Source organism: Numenius arquata, chromosome 1, assembly GCF_964106895.1.
Source record: "Numenius arquata chromosome 1, bNumArq3.hap1.1, whole genome shotgun sequence".
Lineage (NCBI taxonomy): Eukaryota > Metazoa > Chordata > Aves > Charadriiformes > Scolopacidae > Numenius > Numenius arquata.
The window spans coordinates 133,905,488-133,931,051 of NC_133576.1; the positions used below are offsets into that span (position 1 = coordinate 133,905,488).

At 39.1% G+C, this 25,564-nt stretch overlaps 1 protein-coding gene across 7 annotated transcripts in view; it reads right to left on the reverse strand.

The window, feature by feature from the left end:
- The window catches only part of DLG2 (discs large MAGUK scaffold protein 2), a 673,276-nt gene that overhangs the window by 444,340 nt on the left and 203,372 nt on the right, over positions 1 to 25,564 (reverse strand). For 4 of the 7 annotated variants that reach the window (XM_074147594.1, XM_074147605.1, XM_074147570.1 and 1 more), the window contains exon 1: positions 20,230 to 20,547. The exons of the other annotated variants lie outside the window; for them this stretch is intronic. In XM_074147594.1, coding sequence (XP_074003695.1) covers positions 20,230 to 20,547 — 318 coding nt within the window. Of the gene's footprint in view, positions 1 to 20,229; positions 20,548 to 25,564 lie in introns of those variants that run through there. 7 annotated transcript variants of the gene reach the window in all.

The window sequence follows — 25,564 nt, forward strand, 5'->3', positions numbered from 1 at the left end:
ACCAGAATCCAAGAATGCAGTCTTCAGAATATTCAGCTTTAGGATCTCAGATTTCCTTTGTGCCTGTACAACAGTGCTTCAACCTCAAAAACAGCTCAGCATCTATCTCATGCAACTGACATTCAGAAATGAGGCAGCCTTTACCAAAGAACCCTTTGGACAGATCCGGTCTCCTCCTACCCTGTCTTTTTAGGCACCAATTCCACCCTCCAAATGAAATGGAAAATTGTCAGCATATCCCCCTCATCCGGTAAATCATGATGCCTGGCAGAAATATCATCTTTACCATTCTCAGCCTGTTGTAAATCCTGACTTTCGCCATAGGACGTCTGGGGAAAATTAACACCTAATCTGATGGTCCTTTCCAAAAGCTAACCAACTTCACAGGCAGGTGCACCGATTCTGAGCACTAACATATAAAAACCCCACTGCAGACCTGACCCTGATACTAAATAAATGTTTGGTTGGGAGGGCAAGAAATGGGAACATCGCGTGCTTCAGAGGAATGAGAGAAAAATGACATAGAAAATATTACAGCAAGAAGAATACAGAATCTGCGGGAAGCACCAGATTTTTTAGGGCAGCCGTAACAAGGAGAAATCGAGAGACTCCAAAGTTAAAGTCAGCTCATCCTTCACATGCTACTATGTGCTTTGTGACATATTTTGAAATTACTTCTTCGATTATAGTATAAGCTCTCTACTCATACACAAACAGTGGTCCAAGCATCTTTTGCTGTCAGCCCATCTGGTATAGAAAGCACTGAGTTTTGCTCACTTATTAGCTCAATACTGCACCGATATAGTTAGCATCTAAATAATTCTTCATATTGTTGATAATATACTTAACAGTTCAGATATCTGTCTCTTCTGCAGAATATTAGTGTATTTTTACTTAAAGATACCCCGTCAAATTTATATTTCACATGAAGATACGCGGAGGAAAGTAAGACACTCTTTTCTTTCCTCTCCAGCACGCTCTGTCTGGCTTACCTAACCTGGTCAACAAAAGCATCGTCCTGCATCTGCTACTCCATATGGGAAAATAAATATTTGCAGTGCGTATGACACTAACAGAAGTAAAACGTTTTCAAAATATTTGAAAGCAAAATATGATTAAAATTAGTAACACATTGATGTAAACATAGAAGAGATCAGTCAACTTGTTTTGTTTTATATACATTATACAATATCATATTACTGTATGTCATTTGGTGATAAGCAGTAATACCCGTATATTCAATTTATATTTATTAAATACAGTTGATAAATACTCCTTCATTTAAAAGCTATATCAATTATATAATTTTCTGGAAGTAAGAATAATTTTCTCCCCAGAAATCACCAGCTTTTATTAAAGGCTGTTTTTTCCCACTCACCCATTCATCAGTAAGAAACACAGAAGACCTATGGTAAAAAGCCTGAGTTCATTCAGCTCAACAGAGGAGTTCATTTTAAGCAATTTCCCTGATCTTCCCCCCAAAAAGAAGCCTAATCCTCAGAATTTAAATTTTAAAAATGTGCCTTATTTTAGAGATACGTTACAGTTTTCCTTACCGGGACAAAAGAATCAAATGAATCTTGTTCCTGATTTTCAATAGCTGAAATTGTTTTCAACCAGAAGAGATAGCTTGAAATATCAGACATTTCAGAGTGCTTCATACCGAAAGCTGCAAGATTAGTAGGACTGAGGTGAGACAGACTTGCAAAAGGAGGACTTTGGCTGTGTTACATAAAGTTCTTAATTAGATCCTTGGTACAAATTGCTATCCTAAGAATAAAAAGTTAATCAGAAAGCCTCATTGGAAGGATAGGAGGGCAAGATTAGAGCCGAAACAGCTGTTTCACTTTGGGATAATAATGCAACTGCCTAACTGGATGGTGTTCCACTATTCAGAAGGGAAAATATATGTGTGAAAATTAAAATGTTTCTTTTGTGTTACTTAGGACAGCTGATTTTCCACAGTGGCACACAGACAATCTCTCTGTATTTATACTCCAATGCAGCAAGCACTTAACTCTCAAATCTTAACTTAAAATCACAGCCAATATATGTTCATGAAAAGAGGGAAAGTTTGAAAGCTACTGAATACAGAATTGGCATGAGAAAAAGTGTTGCAAGGACTTTTGGTAACAAATAGTAAGAATCAACCTAGAAAGATTTGTTTAATGTGACTAAATTCAAGAAAACTGCCCTAACAACTACAGGATAGTGATTGATGATTTCTTATCTCTCCCAAAGGATGCTATTCCAGGCTCCATTGCCAAAGGGATGTTGTACAACTGAGATATCTCTTCACCTGTTCAGGTTTATTTTCCCTGCAGAAACGACAGGATATCCATCCATCAGTGGACAGACATGTTTGTTTTACCCATGGTAAAATCCAGAGCCCACAGAAATCTTGGGGATTTCAGAAAGTTTGGGATTTTAGTGATAATGCCTTTTGGGGAGGAGGGTACAGCGTAGGTGCAGGCTGTCTGCTCAGAAAATTCACACAAAGACTGACACTACACAGATTTTCTGGAACCAGATGTCACCCTTTGCCAAAGAAGCTCTAGAGAAAATCTGAATCTAAAGCAAATCTGAAAAGTCAGAGCTGATAGGTCGTCATGATGAAATGGAAATATCTGGTATGAAGGATGAAATACTGAAAATAACAATTTTTATATTCCCCAATTCCTCACCCTCTCATAAAAATGGATTTCCAAAAGGAATTAGGAAGTAATTACTTTTGGAGAGGGAGAATGGGTGAGAGGAGAGAGATTGAAAACTAAATAGTACTAGGGAAAAGGGTAGAAATTTAGTAGCCTTAAACAGTATGTCCTTCCCTGTGTTTTAAACTTTTCTTTTTGTCAACTAGTAATAATTCATTTTAGGACTCCAAATACTCATGGTCGGAGTTAACTGAAAAAAAATATCAGAATGAAAATTGAAAATATTGAAAAATCAAGTAAAGTTTAGCAACTAATACTGATAAAAAAGAAAATAAGGAAGAAACATTAAAAAATCCTAAAACTTTTCCTGGTTTACAACAAAATATTTTGTTTCAGAAAACGTGAAAGCCTTTAACAATGTGGCATAAGTACATTTTTGATGAGCAGTTTCTTAAAAAATTGACAGAAACTTTTTCAAAGAAAAAAAAAGGTAAACAGCCTAAGGTAAAAACTGTTTGGGGTTTTTTGGGGTTTTTTTTTTTGTTTGGTTTTTTTCTGAGCAAACCAATTTCTGAAAAGACCCAAAGAAGAGAGCTGGGACTCTTTAGCCTGGAGAAGAGAAGGCTGAGGGGAGACCTTATCAATGCTTATAAGTATCTGAAGGGTGGGTTGAAGGAGGAGGGAACCAGACTCTTTTCAGTAGGTGCCAGTGAGAGGACGAGGGGCAACGGGCACAAGTTGGAACATAGGACGTTCCACTCAAATATGAGAAGAAACTTCTTCACGGTGACGGTGACAGAGCCCTGGAACAGGCTGCCCAGGGAGGTTGTGGAGTCCCCATCTCTGGAGATTTTCAAGACCCGCCTGGATGCAGTCCTGAGTAACTCTGACACGCTCTGACATGCTCTGGGCAATCCTTCTTCAGCAGGGGAGTTGGACTAGATGATCTTTATGGTCCCTTCCAACTCTAAAAATTCAGTGAAATTCAGTGAAGACTTTGCCAACTTGTGTAGTTTTGCAGGGTGGAGATGAGAAAAGGGAGATTGAGAGCTGCTTTTCACCTCCACCCATGCACTTTTTATTGCTTTGGGTAATGATAAAATTCTACACTAATTTAAATGTTGCAAAAATACTTCAGTATTAAATAAAATGCAATATCCCTGCAAAGCATATTTCGAAAATATCTTACTTGACCAAATGAACATGTTCTTTTAGTGGAAATTCTGAAATATGTGAACTGTATATAGCAAGGAGCAGGTAACTTTCCCTTCCCTTTAAGACTCCTTCCATAAGCACTCAGTACATTATTTAGTGCAATGGCTTGAACAGACCTTTGGTTTCACCCAGTTGAGTTGTTCGTATCATCTCATGACGTGATCCATACCATTTGCTTCTCAAAAAAGTGGAAGACTTAAAAGCCTAAATAACTAGCCAATTCTTCATCAACTCGAATAGCTAATGATTCCAGATGAACATTATGTTTTAGTACATCAAATGGATCTCTCATTGTAAAAATGGTTACAGCTAGAATAGCTATGTATGCCTTCCGCTTTCACTTATGTGTTTGTGGGAAGGTTTCAGAGGTAGGGAGCTGCATGGTCAGAGACTCCAAGCTGGACATTTGGTTCTGTCTGGCTCTCCAATGGCCTCATTGTCGGACACAGCTGAGCCCATCAGCCAAGCTGGTGGCATCTCTGTAGAAACACATTTAATGAAGGATGGAAAATGATGAGGAGGAGAGAATGAGGGAACATAGAGGACCAGAGCAGTAGGAGGTATGTGCCTCTGCATGGCAGAGAAGGCACATCCCACAGAGACCATAGATTCATAGATTCATAGATTGGTCCAGGCCGGAAGGGACCTCCAAAGGTCATCTAGTCCGACCTCCCCGCAGTCAGCAGGGACACCCCCAACTAGACCAGGTTGCCCAGGGCCTCGTCGAGCTTCACCTTGAATATCTCAAGGGAAGGGGCCTCAACCACCTCCCTGGGCAACCTGTTCCAGTGTTCCACCACCCTCAGGGTAAAGAACTTTTTCCTAATATCCAATCTAAATCTCCCCTTCTCCAGCTTAAAACCATTGCCCCTGGTCCTGTCACTGCAGGCCTTTGTAAACAGACCCTCCCCAGCCTTCCTGTAGGCCCCCCTCAGGTACTGGAAGGCGGCTATGAGGTCTCCCCGGAGCCTCCTTTTCTCCAAGCTGAACAACCCCAGCTCCCTCAGTCTGTCCTCATAGGAGAGGTGCTCCAGCCCCCTGATCATTTTGGTGGCCCTCCTCTGGACCCGCTCCATCAGGTCCATGTCCTTTCTATATTGAGGGCTCCAGACCTGCACACAGTACTCCAGGTGAGGTCTCACCAGAGCAAAGTGGCAGAATCACCTCTCTGGATCTGCTGGCAACACTTCTTTTGATGCAGCCCAGGATGTGATTGGCCTTCTGGGCTGCGAGAGCACATTGCCTGCTCATGTCCAGCTTCTCCTCCATCAGCACCCCCAAGTCCCTTTCCTCAGGGCTGCTTTCTAATACCTCATCCCCCAGTCTGTATTTATACTGAGGATTGTTTCTTCCCAGGTGCAGAATCCTGCACTTGCTTTTGTTGAACCTCATGAGGTTCATCTGGGCCCACCTCTCCAGCCTGTCCAGGTTCCTCTGAATGACATCCCATCCCTCTGGTGTATCAACAACACCGCACAGCTTGGTGTCATCTGCAAACTTGCTGATGGTGCTCTCAATCCCTCTGTCTATGTCTTTGATAAAAATGTTAAACAGTACTGGTCCCAGGACGGACCCTTGAGGGACACTACTTGTCACTGCTCTCCATCTGGACTTAAAGCCATTGAGTACCACCCTCTGGGTGCGACCATTCAGCCAATTCCTTATCCACCGAACCGTCCACCCATCAAATCCGTATCCCTCCAATTTGGCAAGCAGGATGTTGTGAGGAACTGTGTCAAAGGCCTTACAGAAGTCCAGATAGATCACATAGATCCACATAGATCACATAGATCCATAGCTGATGGATAAGCCCATGCTGAAGCAGGTACTCCCCCAGAGGGACTGTGGCCATGGAGGACCCACACTCGTGAGGAGGAAACAAGTGAGAAGGACAGACCAGTGGAACAAAAGCATAGGAAGGAAGGAGAGGCAGAGAGAAACCACCACATCCCAACCTCCTGCACCACCTGTCACCTCATCAAAGGGACTGAGCATAACCTACAGCGATCACAAGGAGGGAAGAGAAGTGGCAGGAGTGAAGCTGAGCCTGGTAAAGTGAGAGGAAAGGTGTTTCCCCTGACTCTTGTTTGTTTCTCAATACCCAGCTCAGTAATTAAATGCTTACGTTAATTGGCGATAAATTAAGTTAAATTCCCCAAGTTGAGTCTGTTTCATCTGTGACAGTAATTGGGGAGCAACTTCCTTATTCTTACTTTGACTCATGAGTTTTCTCCCTCGTATTTTGTCCCCTGCCCTGCTGCAGGGGCAGCGAGTGACGGGTTGCGTGGGTGGCTTGGTTGCCAGCTGGGCAAATCCACCACAACTTGATCTACCATACCTCAATTAAAGCACATTTCAGGAGACTTTCCATCATATTTAAAGAACAATCTTATATAATACCTAAAGCTTTTCCAGTAAAAGGAAAAGGCACTACAGAGAGGTAACACCTTGGGTCAAGTGATGACAAGACATGAATAAAGAATCATAGAATCATAGAATCGTCTAGTTTGGAAGAGACCCTTGGGACCATCGAGTCCAACCATCTACCCTACTCTACAAAGTTCTCCCCTATATCATATCCCCCAACACCACATCTAAACGGCTCTTAAACACATCCAGGGATGGTGACTCAACCACCTCCCTGGGCAGCCTATTCCAATGCCCGACCACTCTTTCTGTGAAAAATTCCTTCCTAATGTTCAGTCTAAACCTACCCTGCTGGAGCTTGAAGCCATTCCCTCTCGTTCTGTCATTAATTACCTGTGCGAAGAGACCAGCACCAACCTCTCTACAGTGTCCTTTCAAGTAGTTGTAGAGAGTGAACTCATAACATATCACAGTATCACAAAAGCTGATGCAACTACATCATAATAAAAGCTCATATATTTCATACACAAAGGCACAACTGTCCTAGACATCCAAAACATATGTTTTACAGGAAAAATAGCATTCCAGGTTCTTTTATGCCCTATATGTGTAATGCCATTTATAATGCATATTTATTTCTATGAAAACAAGTACTTCTATCAATCAAGTAAATGTTAAATAATTCAAGCAGTAAGATTACTTTTTATAATTTGATATAACACATCAGCTGGGAATACCCCACTATGTCTCCAGCAGAGAATTTTAGAAATTACTTAACTGTACCTCAGCCTTTTACATCTCTCCAACTAGATTACTGCCTTCCTATGAAACATTAAAATGTTTAATTTTTAAAATAAATTTTAGTAGAGGATAGCTTCTGTAAAGCTTCGTTGGAGTTTTGTCAGTGGGTTGTTTACAGACCTCTAATGCATTAAGAACAAATGACTAAGGTAACCAAGTGGTTCATTTTATAAGTATTTTACATTAGAAGAATAAGAACAATATGGCCATGTAATTTTACATACTGACGTATTTATTTATGGTTGTAGAAACATGTGTGCTGTTTAAGTCTGAAGGGCTTTGCTGATTGTTCTTACTGAGTTTTCAATCAAAGGGAAGTAAGAATAGTATAGTGATTGCTAAGTTCTAGATGCAGACTCTTGCATCACAATGGCTGAACTTTTGCATCCAATAACCAGAGGCAGTAAAACTTCTTTATAATACTTTCATATCAACTGAAATCCTACTTCACTAACTTTTCCTACTAGTGCTTCAGTAGTTAAAGATCAGTTGTTGCACCAATTACAATTGACTTCTGTGGCCTTTGAAATCCTTTGATGGATTGAATCTGAGTTCATGATGTCTACAAAAATGTAATTGTCTTTCCTCTTCTTGTCTGCCGATTTTGATACTGTAGTTTCAAGATAAATTATAAATAAATACAGGAGTAACATTTTCTGTGCGTTTAATATATTCAACTTTGAAAACATTGTGATCTTTAAAAAAAAAAAATAATCCTGACAGTTTACATATCAGATGTATTTTTGAGGACTTTTCTTCTTTCTCTTTACTTTTACATAGAAATATGAAAGACAATAGCACAAACTGAAAAAAGAAAAAAGCCTTCTAATCCATCAACCTAATCGCAGGTTAGGCTACTTCTTCGGTCCCAGTTCAGCAGGGTACTTAACTCTTGGCTTGACTTAAGCATTCAAAGTCCTGCTGGTAATGCCAAGCCCCACTAACACAGGCTGTTTCCGTGTGCTTTGGGAACAGTGTGAAGCACTGGGCTGAATTGTCATCCACAAAGTTTTCATTTTCCTCTCTACTAGTATGGCTTATTATTGAACTTCAGATTTTCAGATGTCCCTGAAGAAAAATATTGCCTAAGAAGTTTCAGCTATCTTTGATGACTTTTTGTCATTGTTTTGTTCTTACATTTTCAGTATTTTCTCCTCTTATTCCAACTTTAGCAAGTTAGTAATACAAGAGCTACTTAAACTGTGTTGTCTAGCTCCACACAAACATCCCAGCGATGAGACCAGCTCAAACTGCTGAAGCGACCATCCATTATCGATGGAAAGGCTGAAGAAGTAGTGCTGACTAACTGCTTTGTACTTCCAAGCCAGTATGTCCATCACCCAAGAGTACAGCTCTTCCTTTAGATTAAGTTTCTCATATATTGAATGATCTGATACAAACTGACCCACTTTGACCAAGACCTCACTACCCACTGTGAAGCTTTCTTCAGTAACGTGAAGGTTTGTTAACCTCCCTGGCTCAGCCTTCCCTGTCTGAAATCGAGTGAACATTGACCTAACTCACAAATGTATCAGAGAACAAAAGAATCCTATAGCTGTTCCTTCTGAGGCGCTTTAAGAAATGTCAAGACATCAGACAGTAATGACATCTGGAGAAAACACAAACAGGATCAATTTTGCTTTGATCATCTTTCCTGCCCCTGGTTTTTTGTTGAACACCAACTAAGACTTGAGATTGCAAAAAAGAATTTCCTTCATCTTTGCCGTTTTATTATTGCTATTATTATGAAGAGAAACAAAACCAAGCTCCTTTACCCCTCCCATCCCCCTGCCACCAAAGGTTTCTGATATGGCAAGTCTGTTCCCTTTTGCATTTTTCTGTTTTGTCAGATTTGCTGAACCCTCAAGTGCAAGAGGCAACATGATGAAATAGAAACTGGCAGAAAGTACATTGAAGTTATTATCACCTGAGGACAAATCCTGGCGAGTGAACCACAAGAAAAAAGACTTCCATCTGGAAATAAGACAAAGAACGTACAGGTAAACCCAGTAATTCCACTACTATTTTGGCAGCCATCCAAAAAAGTGAAAACATAGATGAGGTATGAAAAAAAATATGTGGAATTAATGGGGCTCTTCAAAAAGAAGACAGAAAGGGGCAAAGGTGAGATGGAAAACAAGTCTTTAATTTCCCCAGTACCAAAATGTGTTTTGAAAGGGCATTACATAAAATGAGCAAACGACAACCTTTTGGTTAGAGATGACAAGGGCTACCATCAGAAGATACAAGGACCCAAGAATTATGAATCTGAAGAGCTTTTTAGTTTTTGACCATTCAGCAGAATATTTCCACAATTCTGCATTTTCATCCACTACAAAGAGCTGATTCATTCCTTTCTGTACTCTCCATATGATTAACGTAATGTTTTACTTCTTGGTACATGGACTAGTTTAGCTGACAGACAGCAACCAATGCTTAAAACCAAAACAACTAGGAGTGATAACCTCAATTTTCAGCACAAATTATTTAAAGACTAATGTATCGCTTCCAAGTTTGTGCTGACTACATAGACTTAAATGCATCTCAGTAAAAACAGAAGATCCACTGAGAATACTGCCATGACAACTCAAAGAAAAAAAAGAATTATGAGGCAGCTTTTTTACAGATTTATGCCTGCAGAAATGATCAGATTGCTACCACTTTTATACTTGCAATTGCTGAGCAAGCTAATAACTGCCCCAGAGGCAACTGCAGTATATCATGACTCTGCTTATTACATATATTACACCTACATGTGGTACGTTGCAGAAAAAGTGTGTTATAGTCAAATTGAACTGCAACAAACTGCTGTTGCCTCCTTTCATATTTTTGTAGGATTTAACTTCTTTAAAATCATTTAATATTTCAATAATATTGACTAAAAATTATAATAATAATAACAATATCTAAGCATTTTCCAAGTTGTTGAAAGTCTTATAGGCTGGGATTTTCAGAAATGCCAAATGGATCCAAGCGGCAGTGAATACATAGCTAAGTGAGTGTTTCCAAAAATTAGACTTCTCCTTGAAAGTATGAAGATGTGGCACCATCTTCCCCATCACTTTCTAACCTTCTCACCAAATTTTGCATGACTGTCTCTAGCCAGTTGTTACTGGTTATTCCCCTGCAGACAAGTTCTACCCATAGTCAATCCCCTGATATGTTATTGTGCTCTGAATATGCAATGCTAAAAAGCAGTTCCTGAAAAATAAATCAATGGGCACTGAGGATAGACAGTTGTCAATAACCGAATGAGTATCAGTACTGCGAAAGTTTTCATGTATATCATACACAAATGCATACACATTAGCAGGATTAATAGCCAGAAAAATAGTAATAAGCTGCAGTGGAAGCTGGATTTCATTCACACATTTTAAGGATTCTTAGGTTAAACGGTTCAGTTTTACTTCCACATACGTGTTTTTTCTGGATGTTAGGAAGAAGAGCAGAGTAACGTACCATAATCCCTCCAAGTCTGAAACTGGGAGCTGTGCTCAGTCTTGATAAGTCAGAGATATACATGTCTAATGAAGAAAACTGACGATGATCAAACTGTTTAGATCTTTTATTTTTAAATAACTCCATATCCTGTCAATTTAAGAAAATTCCTTACTTTACCCATCATTAGAACATGCGACCTGAATATATGTCCTGTGTTGGTTTGCGTGTAGCTGCATAAAACATTATCATTTACCTATAAATGTATTAAAACATTAGATGTATTAAAACATGAATGTATAAAGGTCTTGTAAACTATAAATGTGCATACTCAATGTTACACTTGTTTCATTTTTACATGTACAATTTAAAAATGGAAAAGAATTTACATCATAAGAGTGAGATATTTGACTGATAGGGCAAGAATAGCAGCTACCTAAGAAAGCTTCTGTACAGGGACACAGCCGTATTCATGGAAGATGTATATTCCAGTACTACGTAGCATAAGTTTTAATAACTGTGGTTGTTTGGTTGGGGTTTTTTTGTTTCGTTTTCTAAACTATGCTTTACTAACATTGCATAAAAAAAGTTGTGTTTGAGAAGTAAAGTGTTGCAAAATAGTACAACAGAGGAGTGTCTTTGGTACAAGCTTAAAGCACTTGCCTCTAAACCTATGCTTGAGCAGGTTGGTCGTGTACAAAGACCAAAGACCGTTCAGAACGTGGTAGGAAACGTGACAGCATCAGCCCCAGAGAGAATGAGAGACCAGGGCTCTGATTTCTTTTACTGCCTTCTTATTAAATACCTTCTTATTAAATACCTGTCATTTGTCTGTTCAAGTCTGGCTGCCTGACTGCAGTCTCACAGAGCTAAATTCAGTTGCAACAACTGACCTGTGACAAGTGACTTCTATACTCCTGACTGCAAGACGGACCGATTTCGAGAGCACCCAGATGTGTCTGCAGAACAGAAAGTGAGAATGAAAGGAAAAGAGAACAAGGTGTCCCCGAAACTCTCCGTTTCCTAAGTGAAGCGTCATTTTCTCTGAGTTCTTGGAGATAGCAAAGAGCTTGATACAAGTTTCTGCACTTAGCAGAGGGAGGCCCCCAAGCGCTATTGTGTTGTCAAACCCCAAACGCACACATCAGATGGCACATTAAGTGTGACTACCCTTGAGAGAGGCAGCTGCGCGCTATCTTCTGGGGCACGGCCCTTGTCACACGCTTCTGGCTCTCAGCCTTGTGCTGGCGCTAGAAGCTGTGCCAGTGGACATCAAGCTGGGCCATGAAACAGGTCTCTCAAACACCTTTGGTTTTTTTTTCTGGATTAACTTTCTGGCACATCAGGTCCCCAAGCTCAGTACACAATCATACAAAGCAGCACCACGAAGGAAGCCAAGTGTAGGGCTGGGACCCCGCTCCTCTGGCAGCCACTCTTAAGTGGAGCACAGCTGTATGTCTCCTTCACAAAGCTGTCAAAACCACATCTTTCACAAAATAGACCCCACAGAATGAAGAAAAGTAAAATCAGAGCTTAAAGCTTACTCATATTTTCAATAAATATTTAATGTGCTCAGCTATCAGGTGAGCGATGAACTGCAATGTAAAAACTTGGGCAAAGCAGCACACAGATAAAGAGCAAAAGCTTCTGTGATCGTGAATGCAACAAATACCAGTTCAGTGTGGAGGAAGTGGTAATCAGAATTTAAAAGCAAAACAAATGTAAAGAAGGAGTCTTAAAAGCCTCTCTTTAACTGTTTTCATATCTGGGCGCAGGACAGCTGCTCTGCTGAGCCAGTTACTGGAAGCCTATGGCACAACTCCATTCTGCTCTCATTGGAAATGCATAATGAGAATCATTTGTCTGAGGTTCTGTTTGACCAATTATATGAGCAATTTCAGCTGCTGAAGTAACCTGCTTCTCCTTGTGCAAATACTTCATCAGAAAGGTAAAACTCCATATTAAAAGTACAATACATCTAAAACCAAACCCAGATGTTATTTTGCTAAATTGGATTTTGTACTGCATTCATAGCTGGCTCCTGTAACTTAAAAGAAAGATTATACCAGAATTGGAATTTACAAAAAGGATTATTTTGTTTGTTTTTCAGATGTTCATTTTAGATATTACAGAACCTGTATTTTGAATACATAAAGAAGTCCTTTTTGATCCCTGCATTTCTAACTCTCAAAACAATGGGAGTTTTTGAAATTAGGTGACCATTAAGCCAATTCATCTGATTAACTGCAACAATTTATAAAAAAAATACTTATACAGAAGGTAAATGAATATATGTTATCTAATTTATAAACTCTATTGTAACAATCCATGGCTTATTTCAAAGAAAACACAGTTCCTAAAAGCAAAGTAATTTAATCCATAATTCTTTTTTGGCTTTTTTGGCTTTATTTTAATTATCCATCATCCAAAAGCCACATGCAGACATGAGGAAACAGAGCGCTAAATTGGCAAACTTTGTAAATCCTGCCAATACTGCAATCAGAAACTCCCTTTAGTTTTTTTTGTGGGCAACTGTGACATTTTCACAGTTGATTCAAATACCTCAGAACAGTAGAGATAGCCGTTTCCAAAACAAAAATCAATTTTCAGGTCATGCCAAAATAGCTGAGACAAATTCTGTCTCAATCTTAGCCATTGCTCAGCATCCAGCTATAAACTGTCACCCATCATCATTCACTTGCTTTGTTTTGAGTAGACCAAAACCATCATGTTGAGTTGCTGCAAAGGTTTTGGATCTTTGAACACCTAATTTAAATGTAGAGGAACATCAGACAGAAAGCACAACCAGGGTTATCGAATCTTATTCCCGTCATCTTAAGCAAACCATAAGGCAACCTTTTTTTTTCCCCTTTAGTCCAGAGAGAATCCAGTCTCTCAGTCCTGTTGACAGGCCATAAGACAGTTCCAGCAACCTGTAACCTCATGAGCCAGTGTAAGAGACAGGAAGACTGAAATCATAGAATCACAGACTGGTTAGAGTTGGAAGGGACCTTAAAGAGTATCAAGTTCCAGCCCCCCTGCCATGGGCAGGGACACCTCCCACTAGAGCGGGTTGCTCAAAGCCCCATCCAGCCTGGCCTTGAACAACTTCAGGGATGGGACATCCACAATATTCTCTGGGCAACCTGTTCCAGTGTCTCACCGCCCTCACAGTAAAGAATTTCTTCCTGATATCTAATCTAAATCTTCCCTCTTCCAGTTTGAAGCCATTTTTCCTCATCCTATCACTACATGCCCTTGTGAAAAGTCCCTCTGCAACTTTCTTGTAGGCGCCCTTCAGCTGCTATAAAGTCTTCCCGGAGTCTTCTCTGCTCCAGCCTGAACAAACCCAACTCTCTCAGCCTGTCAAAATCTTGCTGTGTCGTGTGTCATCAGAGTAATACAAGACAGATCGAAGACTTTTCCTGTGGTTTTAGGTCCCTGTGATGGTAAGGAGCTTGTTAGGTGAAAGTGCCTGGATATTCCAAGGAGCAGATTTCACGGCAGACTATAGAAAAAGTGGGAAAGAAAAAGTTTTTGAATCCTTTTGGGCTCTGCCAGTTTGTCCCAGGGAAATGCCCTTCTGTTCTCAAATATGATGAACAGTTTATCCGTGGGTGAATACATATGCCAAGTAATAGAGAAATTTATCAATAGCAGGAGGATTATCAGAGCACTTGTGCAGTTTTGGCCAATTACCAATGCTACAATCTCCTTCCAAATTCTACAATTCCCTTCCCATGCCCCCTTTCATCCCCCCTGAAAATCCCAGAAGCCAAATTATATGTCAAGGGGAGAAAATGTTCTTGGCTTCTTGAGGCATCTAGGAGGAGAAACTTTGAAACATGGGATTAATTAAATGCAAATCTAAATATGGTGCAACAAATCATGCAAATTAAGCATTAACATATTTATGACTGAACAATCAGCAGGAGCCAAAATGTGTGCAGATAAACTATAAATCACTACCAGCATTGGTTAGTGCAGTACATAGCATTTATTTATCCTTTTCAGTTTTTAAATGAAAATATATAGAATATCTTCCACACAAATACTTTCATGATCTATGTAACTGTGCCTATTTCTTAACTGCTTTTGCTACCACTTAAAATTATGTAGTATCAAAAATCATAGAATCATAGAATGGTTAGAGTTGGAAGGGACCTTAAGGATCATTCAGTTCCAACCCCACTGCCATGGGCAGGGACACCTTCCACTAGAGCAGGTTGCTTAAAGCCCCATCCAAAAATATTAACACTGATGAAAGAGCTGATATATTAATAGAAGGAGACAGAATATTATACAACGAAAGAAAATAATATCCACTTTTCTTTTACTCCCAATGGCCTTTGCAAGCGATGCTACATTATCAATCCAGGCAGAAGTGGCTGAATGACCCCTTGAGACTTGGTGAATCTGGAAAAGACACATCCCCAAGTTCCCAAGTCTGCAGAGCACAAAGCCTCATGACTAGTGCTGGGGTTTTCTTTTTCCTTTTTTATTAAACCTGAATGTTATAGAGAAAGTCCAAATGTGTCTCAGCATGTTTAAGTTTCTGGTCCTTTCATGACATACCATGTCCATCTTTCAAATCAGAATCACGTGAACAGCCGTTACATTAAAGAAACCATATTTCTGAACAAATACGCAATATTTCATGTTTCTTCTAACCAGGAACGTTCCTTACATCACTAATGAGATTGCTGACCTCAACACAGGGGACTCAAAGGCTAATCTTTGACTTCCTTTTTATCATTGAATGGTTCAGGTTGGAAGGAACCTTAAAGATCATCAAGTTCCAAGCCCCCTGCCTTGGGCAGGGACACCTCCCACTAGACCAGGTTGCTCAAAGTCCCATCCAGCCTGGCCTTGAGTCTTTTTATGCCTAACATAACGTAAATGCTATGAATTCAGTATTAACTATGCTTTCCTGGTTTTGGTAGAAGAAATTGGTTGAACATGAATGCAAAAGCATAATGTTTTCTAAAGCGGCTGCCCTGGGAGAGAGTCAGGTATGAATGTCACCCAGAACGCTGTAGACTTCTCAAAGTCCTCTCTCAGTCAGTGGGACGGGATACAGGAATCGTTAGAACAATATTACTCATCTTGCAAAAGAACACGCCAACAGCTTTTGTATTTCTGCTCAAAACATTGTCAGCAATCTGTGCAGCTGTCACTTAAGGATGTACAAACGAGTTTACTTGTGTAAATGCAGCACAATGATCCACTGAAGGCAAGATGCTGAACTAAGATATATCTTCCCAAAACTTAGGGGCCCAAATCTACTGATAAGAGCATACCAGCCTGAGAATGGGATATGAACTTCATTCTCCATTACAAATTGCCCAGATACTCCTCTCTGCTTTATCCTCCTTAACAGTGTCAGAGTTATATCAAATCTTTAACTCTCAACTTATGGCATCTAGCTCTCAATAGCCTTGAAAATTAAAATGAGAAAAAAAAAGTTTAAAAGCCAAATAAACAGCATTATTTGGCACTCCTCTAGTGGCTATTTTACTCACACTTGAACATACTAAATTAGAGTGAAAAGTCCCTTATCTAACTAAAATAGCTCTCTGTACCTCCATTGCCAGGAGAGACTTGACAGAAGAATGGCCAGTTGCATGTGGGAATCTGTGAACCTGAAAGGAGTAATCTAAGCTTTCGAAAACACAATCCATGATAAATAATTTCTCTATACTGTTAGGAGAGCCAGTGTCTCTTGGAATAGACCTTCTGCTTTAGTACTGTAGCAGAATGCCTTGAAGCCAGCTCTCACCTCATCTCATAACGCAAAGAGCTGTCAAATGATAGAGTGAAACTTCAGCACCAGCGCCAAAGGCCTTCCAAGACAAAAGACCATTCTCAGCTGATACTTCAGAATTCAGCCGTTAACTGCCGTTTTTAAGTCATGTCACATCTATAAACCAGGGTTTAGATCACAAGCCTCTCTACCAGGTAACAAAACAGCCCAGTGATGCTATATCTTTTAAAAGACACTTACTGCAAAAAAACCCCCTTTTTTCTGATATTCCTGGAATAAAAAAACAACCAACCCAAAAATTTCATCAAAGCTGACATTGACAGTAAACTATTTAAAAATATGTGAAAATTTACACTTTTGTGTAAATTTTCAAAATAAAACACCTGTATGCATTTTTACAGATGACACATCTGGGATACTACCTGATATGAGATGTTTTTCCTTGAGAACATTTCAAAATAGAAGGGCCAAAAATTAAATAGCAAATAGAGTTAGTTGATTTAAAGTGGTGCCCGATATTGTCTTCTGAACTGGGAAACAGTCAAAGATGGGAATCCACTTCCACCTCTTCCTTCCCTTTCAACAGAACAATATTGAGCTCTAGGATCTGAAAACATGCAGTTACACATATTGGAAAGGTGTTTAGAGGAGGCCCTCTTGCATGAAGTAAAATTTATACCTTGGACTTAAAACAGCAGCTCAATCTCTGCAATTTCCTCTTCAACCTACAATCAGGGCAATACAGGCTCCTATCCCTCCATCCCTTCTGCACAAACAATAGCTGTTCATTGCACACCTGCAGCTACACGTGTTATCATACATTTCTAATCTTGATTAATTGGTAGATGATATGTTCCAGCAGTCTATATGTGCCAACAGGGAAAGTTATCCAATGTTACAAACTACATCCAATATTAGAATGACCCATGGAAAACGTCAGGTCACCTCCTTGTCTCTGCACCACCCCCCCAACAAAATTGATCTCTCACAGCATAACACTGACCTTAGATATGAAATCACTGAGTGAATCACACAAATTATCTGACTCCATGATACTACCAGTGACAGAGACAGCCAGTGCACTGCAGAGAAGCAAGAAATATTTCCAGGCAACAAGGCCATATAAAGCTTGCCTATTAATTTACTTTTTTTTTTTTTTTTCTTTTTTCTTTTAAATAAAGGAAACAGAACAGTAAATAAGTTTGTTAAAAAGGACTGGAAATAAAAAAATGGATTAGTTCTTGGAATCAAATTTCCATCTAGTGATTTCAACTCACTTTCAAAACTAAGAAGGTTGGGTGGTTTTTTTTGTAATTCCAAATGAATTTCTAGGTGGATATGTAGAGAGCATTTTTCTACCCGCAACTCAACATGAAACTATGAGCAAACACAAACATGCAGGCTAGCAAAGCAGAATTTCTAAGACAGTTAAGATATTAATAATACCAGAGTGCCATTCTTTGCTCTGACATACTAGAGGAGGAGGACTGGTAAAGAAAATGGAACCCTAACTTCAGTAATAAAAATCAACATTTTTATCAGGATCAGGATGACAAAGTGTACATTACTGACAGCTGTCTGGTACACACTCTAGGAATTAAGGACCTGTGCATTAAATTTGGCACTATAGTACTAATTAAGAAGCAGTTTTTCCAAAGTGTTATGTCCTCCCTATGCTTGAAGAAGGTAGTCTCTCCCAAAAATGTCAAGCAGAAGAAAAATCAGCTCAGAACTTTACAAAAAAACCCCCATCCACCTTTGAAGCTGTCACTAGCTAATTTATTATCAAATTTACACGTAAGGTGGAAATTTCAAATAAATTTTCTTTTTTTTTTTTTTTTTTTTTTTTAGGCTAGCAAATATAACCATTTCACTACTGCTGCTTATTTTGGCGAGAAAGACCACAGTTTTCCAAGTCAACATAACCCTCAGCAAACATCACTGACTTCAACTTGTATCCCCAAAGTAAGGGCAATTATTAAGGACATCTCCATTATGTTTTCCCATGTTGCATCTATGTAATGTAACTGATAAACTGATTGTCAAAGTGTATGTACATATAGCAATATACATACACAGGCACACACATGTATATCACACACTCCTTTCTTCCCATAGCTTGCACACTGCTTACTCTGCATGGAGAAAAAAAAGATAAGATTACTATTTGAAACAAGCTATTTCACAATTCTATGACATAAAAACCACCCAGTATTTGCCAAAGTAATACATCAGTCCATCTCTAGGCACAGAACATCAATTTGATTGATGGTAGGTTGATTAATTATAGGCAGAAGCCAAGAAAGGGATTTTCCTAAACAGAATAAGGTAGTTGGCATTAAGAACATATAGTAAAGAAAGTTGGCAGTGCAGACTTCAAAATTAAATACAAGAAAGTACATACACCTGAACAATTTCACATTATCCAAACACAAGCGGATGTCATTACAATGGCACTGAAAATACTGAAATAACTTTACAATGCATCTATAACTTAGATACTGGAGTAGTCTTAGAAGTGGCTATTAATTTTTAATTTTTTTCATTGCTCCTGCATTTTCCCTTTATAAATTCAATACCTTTGAAAACGAAGGAACTCTTTCCATTATGTTTTTTCCTTCAAGCTTTTTCCAAAACAAAAATCTTCAGAGCCTAAGAAAAAGTTTAGAGCTTTTTATAATTAAAATTAGAACAAAGTCTAGTTCTATGTTTTAGATATTGTTTTAATATTGGCTTTATTCTAGCATAAATAGTTGTATGTGCTTTGATTATGACAGAAAATGTATAACATACTGTAGTCACATGCAACATTTTGGTCACTCCAAAATATATCAGAAAGCTTATTTTTTCCACTTGGTAATAGATTTGCGGTGAAAAAGGAAGCTTTTTATATATATAGCAATCACTTTCAGTCAACAGAGCATCACTTTTTTAGACCATAAGACAAGATAAAGTACAGCTACACTATCTGACAATCCTTTCCCTTATTGCTTTTCTGTTCAGTGAAAATATATTAAAACCATTTCCATCAAAGAATTGATTTAATCTCTAGAGAGGGTGCACATGTTCAATGTGGGCTAAGGCTAGTTAAACTCTAGTGTATACTATTTTAGTAAGTAAACATATATCTCAAAATCCTATTTCAACATTAAATTCTGCTTTAGTTTACTGTGAAATTATGACAAAAGCATTTGATGTTGACATAATACAAAGCTTTTGAATGAGCTTAAAGTCTTTTAAGGGAGAAATGAAAACATGCATCGGTGGAGAAAATGTTAATGCTTTTTAATATTAACCATCATATGACTGTCACTGTGATTTCTGTTTCACAGTGCTGGGTTATCTGGTGTGTAATCACTCTCCATCTAATTGCTCACAGGTATCTGTACACATCCTAGACCCTGCTTGGTTTATATTTTAAATACACTGCCTTGACATTAAATAAAAATCTATAGATTTGTGAAAGTTAAAGAGCCATTTCATATTTATTAAATATTTCAGTTACATTTGAAGTTCAAAAGAGGAAAACAGGTCACACTTTCTCTTGTTAATAAATCTAAAACACCCCCTACTATTTTCTCTATTTAAAATATCCTTATTAACTTCATTCAATATTTGAAAGCAAACTGTTTACAGAAGCAGAAAAAATCCACTATTTGGGGGGGTGGGGGGTGGGGAGGGGAATAAACACATCCTTTCTTTACACCATGCAATGGAATACAAAGTTTATAGAACCTGGAGGTAGAAACCAAAACATTTTAACAAGAAAACCCTTCCAAGAGGACCCCCCAGTTTCCACAGGCCACAGAGAATCAATATTCAAACAACAGACATCACCAACCGACAGCTCGCCCTTGCATATAATTTTTCCAGAAGGCACCACTAAACACAAATCAAGACACAGCACGAAAAGTTGCCGACACCACCAAACCTCACTTTCTTTCCCTGGAGCATCCTCTAAGTCGCTTGGAGAGTGAAGAATTGGCTCACCTGCACCGGGGGGGACCAGCCGTGGGCACAGGCGCACTCTGACCACCACTCCCCGGGGCTGCCCTGTGGAGTGGCTGGGGATTTATGGGGGCTCTTCCGCACAGTATCCCACAGAGGGACAAACTTGCTCCTGCTCTGGCTGGCACCCCCAGGTCCCCAAGAGGGAAGCGCCTGGGAGCTATACTGGAGCCCCGGAGGATGCTGGTGCCAACGACAGGCGCAGTGGGCATCCCTCGCTACGGGAGGCAGGCTCCTGCCGGCATCCGACCCCTCGGACCCCCTGCCGCAGCTGTGCTGCTTGGGAAGGTGTGCGTGCATGGCGCACCCAGGGCTTCCTTTGGCCAGTTTGCATGCAAGTGCTTCTCCTCCCAGCCGTGAGGTCCTTTGCCGGGGCCTCTCCAGCCCCCTTGGCAGCAGTCAGCGGCAGGGCATGGCGGGAGCGGGGCGCAGCAGGAGCTGCTGGCCGGCAGCTCTGTGTCAATGCCGGACTCCACTCGCGCAGCGACTTGACAGCATCCCCGCTGCAGGCAGAAGCAATCAATGCTCTGCGTGGCTGGGACGCGCGCCTGCATCCCTTTCTGGATGACAAACCACGGGAGGAAAAAAAAAAACAACAAAACACCACACACACACACAAAAACCCCAAACCCAAAAACAAACAAACAAACAAAAAAACCAAAACCACCACAAAACCAAACCACCCTTGCAATTTTCAGAAAGATTTAGCCTTTTTCTAGCTGACCCCGACACAACTTGCAGGCGCCCTGCTGAAGCGGATTTGTATGTACAAGCTTAACAGGCAAAGTGCTTTCTTGTGGAAATAGCATCCTGACAAACTCCTGAAAAGGATACCCCTTTGCCAATGATCAAAACAGACGCGGGAGTGTTTTGTTTTTTTTTTTCCCCTGCATGCCTGAAAAGACCTTGTCAACAAAATTGCATCAGAAGATGCAAATGACAAGCTCAGGAAGAACGCTATCTGTCCTAAATGCTAAACCCCAGTGTAAACCTTGGTATGTATTAATGGACATAAATGTAATGTAAAGAGAGCAAGAGGCTAATTTTAAAAATATAGCCACCTAGAAAAGAGCTATGCAACAAATTAAGAAATCTTCAGCAGCTTATATATAGAAACGTGAATATATTTATTTGTGCATAAGGTCTTCAGGATTATGACTGATGTATCATTTTCTCTTCTTTATTCACCCTTTACAAATTCTTTGGTCTTTGTCAATAGCATTTCGTACAGAGTTTTCCATAAATCCCCTCTTGGGTTTTCCTTACTAATACGTTCTGTTTTCCTTAAATTTTCCCACAATCTTTATTTGCAAGTGTTTTCTTTTCTTACTTCTCGCAGGAGTAACAGGGGTGTACAGTGTATAAAATCTGGGCTGGCTCTTTCACGCATGTGGAGAGGTTCAGGGATATACTCTGGTTTCGCATGACTAAGTCTTTAGCCCTTTAAGATTCAGTGGATCTTGGACCCCTATATATCAATATTTTTTGGAGATTTTCTTTTAACCGAAGCCTGTCTCAGGTAGTTTTAGTCATAGAAAATAACCAATTGATTTCTAAAAACAAATACAGGACTCTGTGACAGAATCCTTTTATGTCTATTGGTGTTCAACTAGGATTTAATTCATAAGTAACATGCATAGTTTTACCATTCCAAATACTAAAGCAAATCTACTTTTAAAGATTTCAAAGACAGAGACAACTCTGACTATCTACAAATGTATGTTCAAATGAGACAAATGAATTTTTACAAATGCTTTGGCGCAATAAAATGATTCAATTATTCAATTCCTCCTAAATTGCTAAGCTAAAATTCCTCAAAGCTTAGACATTGCTAAAACACATAACGATACAAGCTGGCAGCAATTTTTAATGAAAAATTATGGCAATGCTCTAGCAGTGGAGAAAATATTTTGACAACATTGTAATTCAAATTGTTGCATGTGAAACTAACACCAGTTTTAACTGTATTTTCATTCAAGGTGCTAGTCCCAAATTATACTACAATCGTGTTATAACGTAAGGTTTATTCAGAATTCTGCTGAAAAGCCAAAATCATACACCTTGCTCTGTCCCCTCACATAACAAGTGCCCAACTGCAAGAACCCCCATAGCTTTGCATACAGTTAAGGTCACTTCATGTTTAAAAAACGAATATTAATGCACTTCTGAATTGCAGGTGCAGATACGGAAGCCAGCACTTAAAAATCTGAGCTAAGGGAGTCTGCAGGGTAGTCACTGCTACATGTAAAATAAATGTAAAGAATACATGAGACTGAGTCCATGTTTTTGCAATTTTACTCAAGCGTGAGGAGTGATGGTGTGCGAGGTGTCCAGAAAACTGCTTCCCTTTAGTGCTCAAGGGTAACTCAACCCTGAACACCTAAAAACTTGTACACAAGAAAATAATCCAAATCATTACTGCATTGTTTCCAGCAGGACTACCTCTATGCAGGAAATACATATAAATTACTGTTAATTGATGCTGTTAATCATATATAAAACAATAATGTGTTTGTTTATATACCATATATATATACACTTAAAGACAAAACACTAAAAAGGCCAAATTCAGGTTTCATTTTCATCATCATAGACCTGTATTAGCAGTGTCCATCAGCTTAAGACCATCAGCTTTTTTGTCACATAGCAGGCTACCCAGTTCACTTCAGAATATACTGATGCTGTTGCAGCTTTCCCAAATGCCAGTCAGAATCTAAAAGAAACAGTTTAAATATGTTTTTTCAAATGTATTTGGAGAAATCTGAATAGTTGCAGGAGTCAAAAAAAGTTCACATATAAATTTTAAAAAGGCCACTCAAAAAATTACATAAAGAAAAATCAGGGCAAGCCACATTGCTGGGGAGTAGAAAGAACCTACACATTCTGTCACCAGACACACATCTACACTAGTAATATTGGCTCAAGCCAGCTGTACCAGAACACTAAATTGTTTATCACAAACCTTTGTAGTCCCGTATTTTAAAGTCCAGACCTTTTAGCAACCTTACTACACCCCAACCAGAGCAATGCAGAACTGCAAAGGCATCCTCTTGGCCGTAACATTTATTCACACACTGTTAAAACACTATGTTTGAAATACCCTCTTATCAGAATGTGGAAAACGTGTTTTTCCAAAGAATTTGACACCACTGAACTTGCCCTGAACCTACCTGACACTACTAGGCTACTTCATACTTAAAAAAATTCATAAATAAATATGTATATTAATAAATATTTTAACTGTCCACATTTTTATTAAGGTTTGATACTGCCTATGTGAGACAAAACCACCTGAATATGGGATGTATATGTGACACCATGGTACAATGGATTCAAAAGATAATGTGATTTCATCAGCTGTAATTGAACCATTGTATTAGCCGGGATGGCACACACTTCTGCATGAACTTGGATTAACACATGGCTCAAATCCACATGCCCGACTATCACCCTAATTTGATAATAACTGGTGCACAAAGCAAAACTGAATATTGTACAGTACACTCTGTGAACTGTGTTTGACCCGATGCTGTTGTGGAAAAATCTCGCTAATTTTCTTTTTAAAATATTAAGTAGGCATGACAAAATGGAGCAAATAGATTTAGCTGATATTCTACCAGCACAAATAACTGTAACTGGATTACAGTAATGTTGGACATACACCAAAAATAAACACTGAGAAGAGTTTGCTTCGGGCAAAAATGTGCATATGGGAAACCAAAAGTGCATATGGGAAAAAAAAAATATTAATAGAGTTCTGAAAGGGAAGCTAGAAGCATGGGCGAAGATGATTTAGATGTAGTAACAGATTTTCCCCTCCAACTAAGAATGTAATGTTATGCAACCATAAAAAAAAAACACAGAACGAAAGAAGAGTAATAAACATGGAGTAGACCAGCTTATTTAGTAATCCTAAAACCTCTACAAATATTTTTCTAGAAAGAAAAATAGTGAGAACAATAATAATATGCTAGCAAGGCTATTGAAACGTCAAGTGCAATTTCTTTGCAAGTATTTTTTTGTTGTTGTTTGGTGAAAAGCAATTATGTTTGTGTAGAAATGATAGACTTAGTGGTGACACAGACTAGAAGGAGTGGTTGTGATTAGTCCAAGATTAGGCTGGGAGCCAAGTGATCTGGCTCAACATACTGCTATCACAGGATACCTAGGAAATCTTGGGCAAATTGCTTGATTTCCATCACTATCCTATATGTAAAATGAAAAAAACACTTCATTTAATGAAACAAGAACATAGTGGGTGGGGAAGGACACATCTGAAATAAAGCAGCTCGGCTTCTCTCCCTTCCTCCAGGTGTGCAAGACAAGAGTGGCATGCAGGACTACAGCACCAAAAATGAAACAGTAGAAGAGGAAGAATATAACAAAAGGTGGTTATTTAAAAATTTCGCCATTAAGGAAATTTCAGTGCAAATCTGTCAATGGTCTTTATAATAATATTTCATTTACTTAAAAAAGTTGTATGATCCACATATCCTTTAAACAAAACGATGAATCTCGAGCTTTGAAGTTTTATAGAAATATATCAGCACAGCACTAGCTGAGACACAGCTCCCTGCGCAACAGATCTGCCTGCATGATCAAGGGCATGTTCTTTTCATTTTTACAAGACGGCAGAAAAGCTTAAGGAGTTACAAATGCAAACAGATCCATTCTCAGCATTAGCTGCATGTCCTAGGGTTAACATAAGGACAATAATTTAGAAATCAAGATACAATGAAAAAGAAAAATGACAAGGGTTTGGAAAGGAACTATACCAACAGAACAAAACAACCCTCAGCTGGGAATATTAAGTCAAAGTCAATCATGTCAAAGCTGGTGGAGAACAGAGCAGCAGGTTTACCAATTTCACATCCAAGTGAATCAAAGAATCATGAAATTGCAATGGAAAGACTGAAATAAAGAGGATTTCCATGTCAATACAGAAACATTCCTTACAGGATCTGCTATTTTCAGATAGAGGTGTGTTATAAACAGTTTGTGGAGTTCTCCCCTCTGGAGAATTCAGTGCACTTTAGTGCTTTAGTTCATCTTAAACTAGATTCATATAAAGCCACTAGGCAAAATAATTTAGATGGAACTGCAAAAAGATCTGTTTGGAGAAGACAGGTGAAATGCAGAGGGTAAAAAGGGCAGGAAGGGTTGGTACAAATTACATTTTCACTATGTGGGAAATACTGACACCTCTTCTCCACATGATGTTGAGGACATAGAGGGCCAGCTTCAAGACTTTAAATACTTAAATATAATCTTGCGCCACCATCATTTGCTTGAGTCCCTTTAGCCAGGTAGTTTGTGA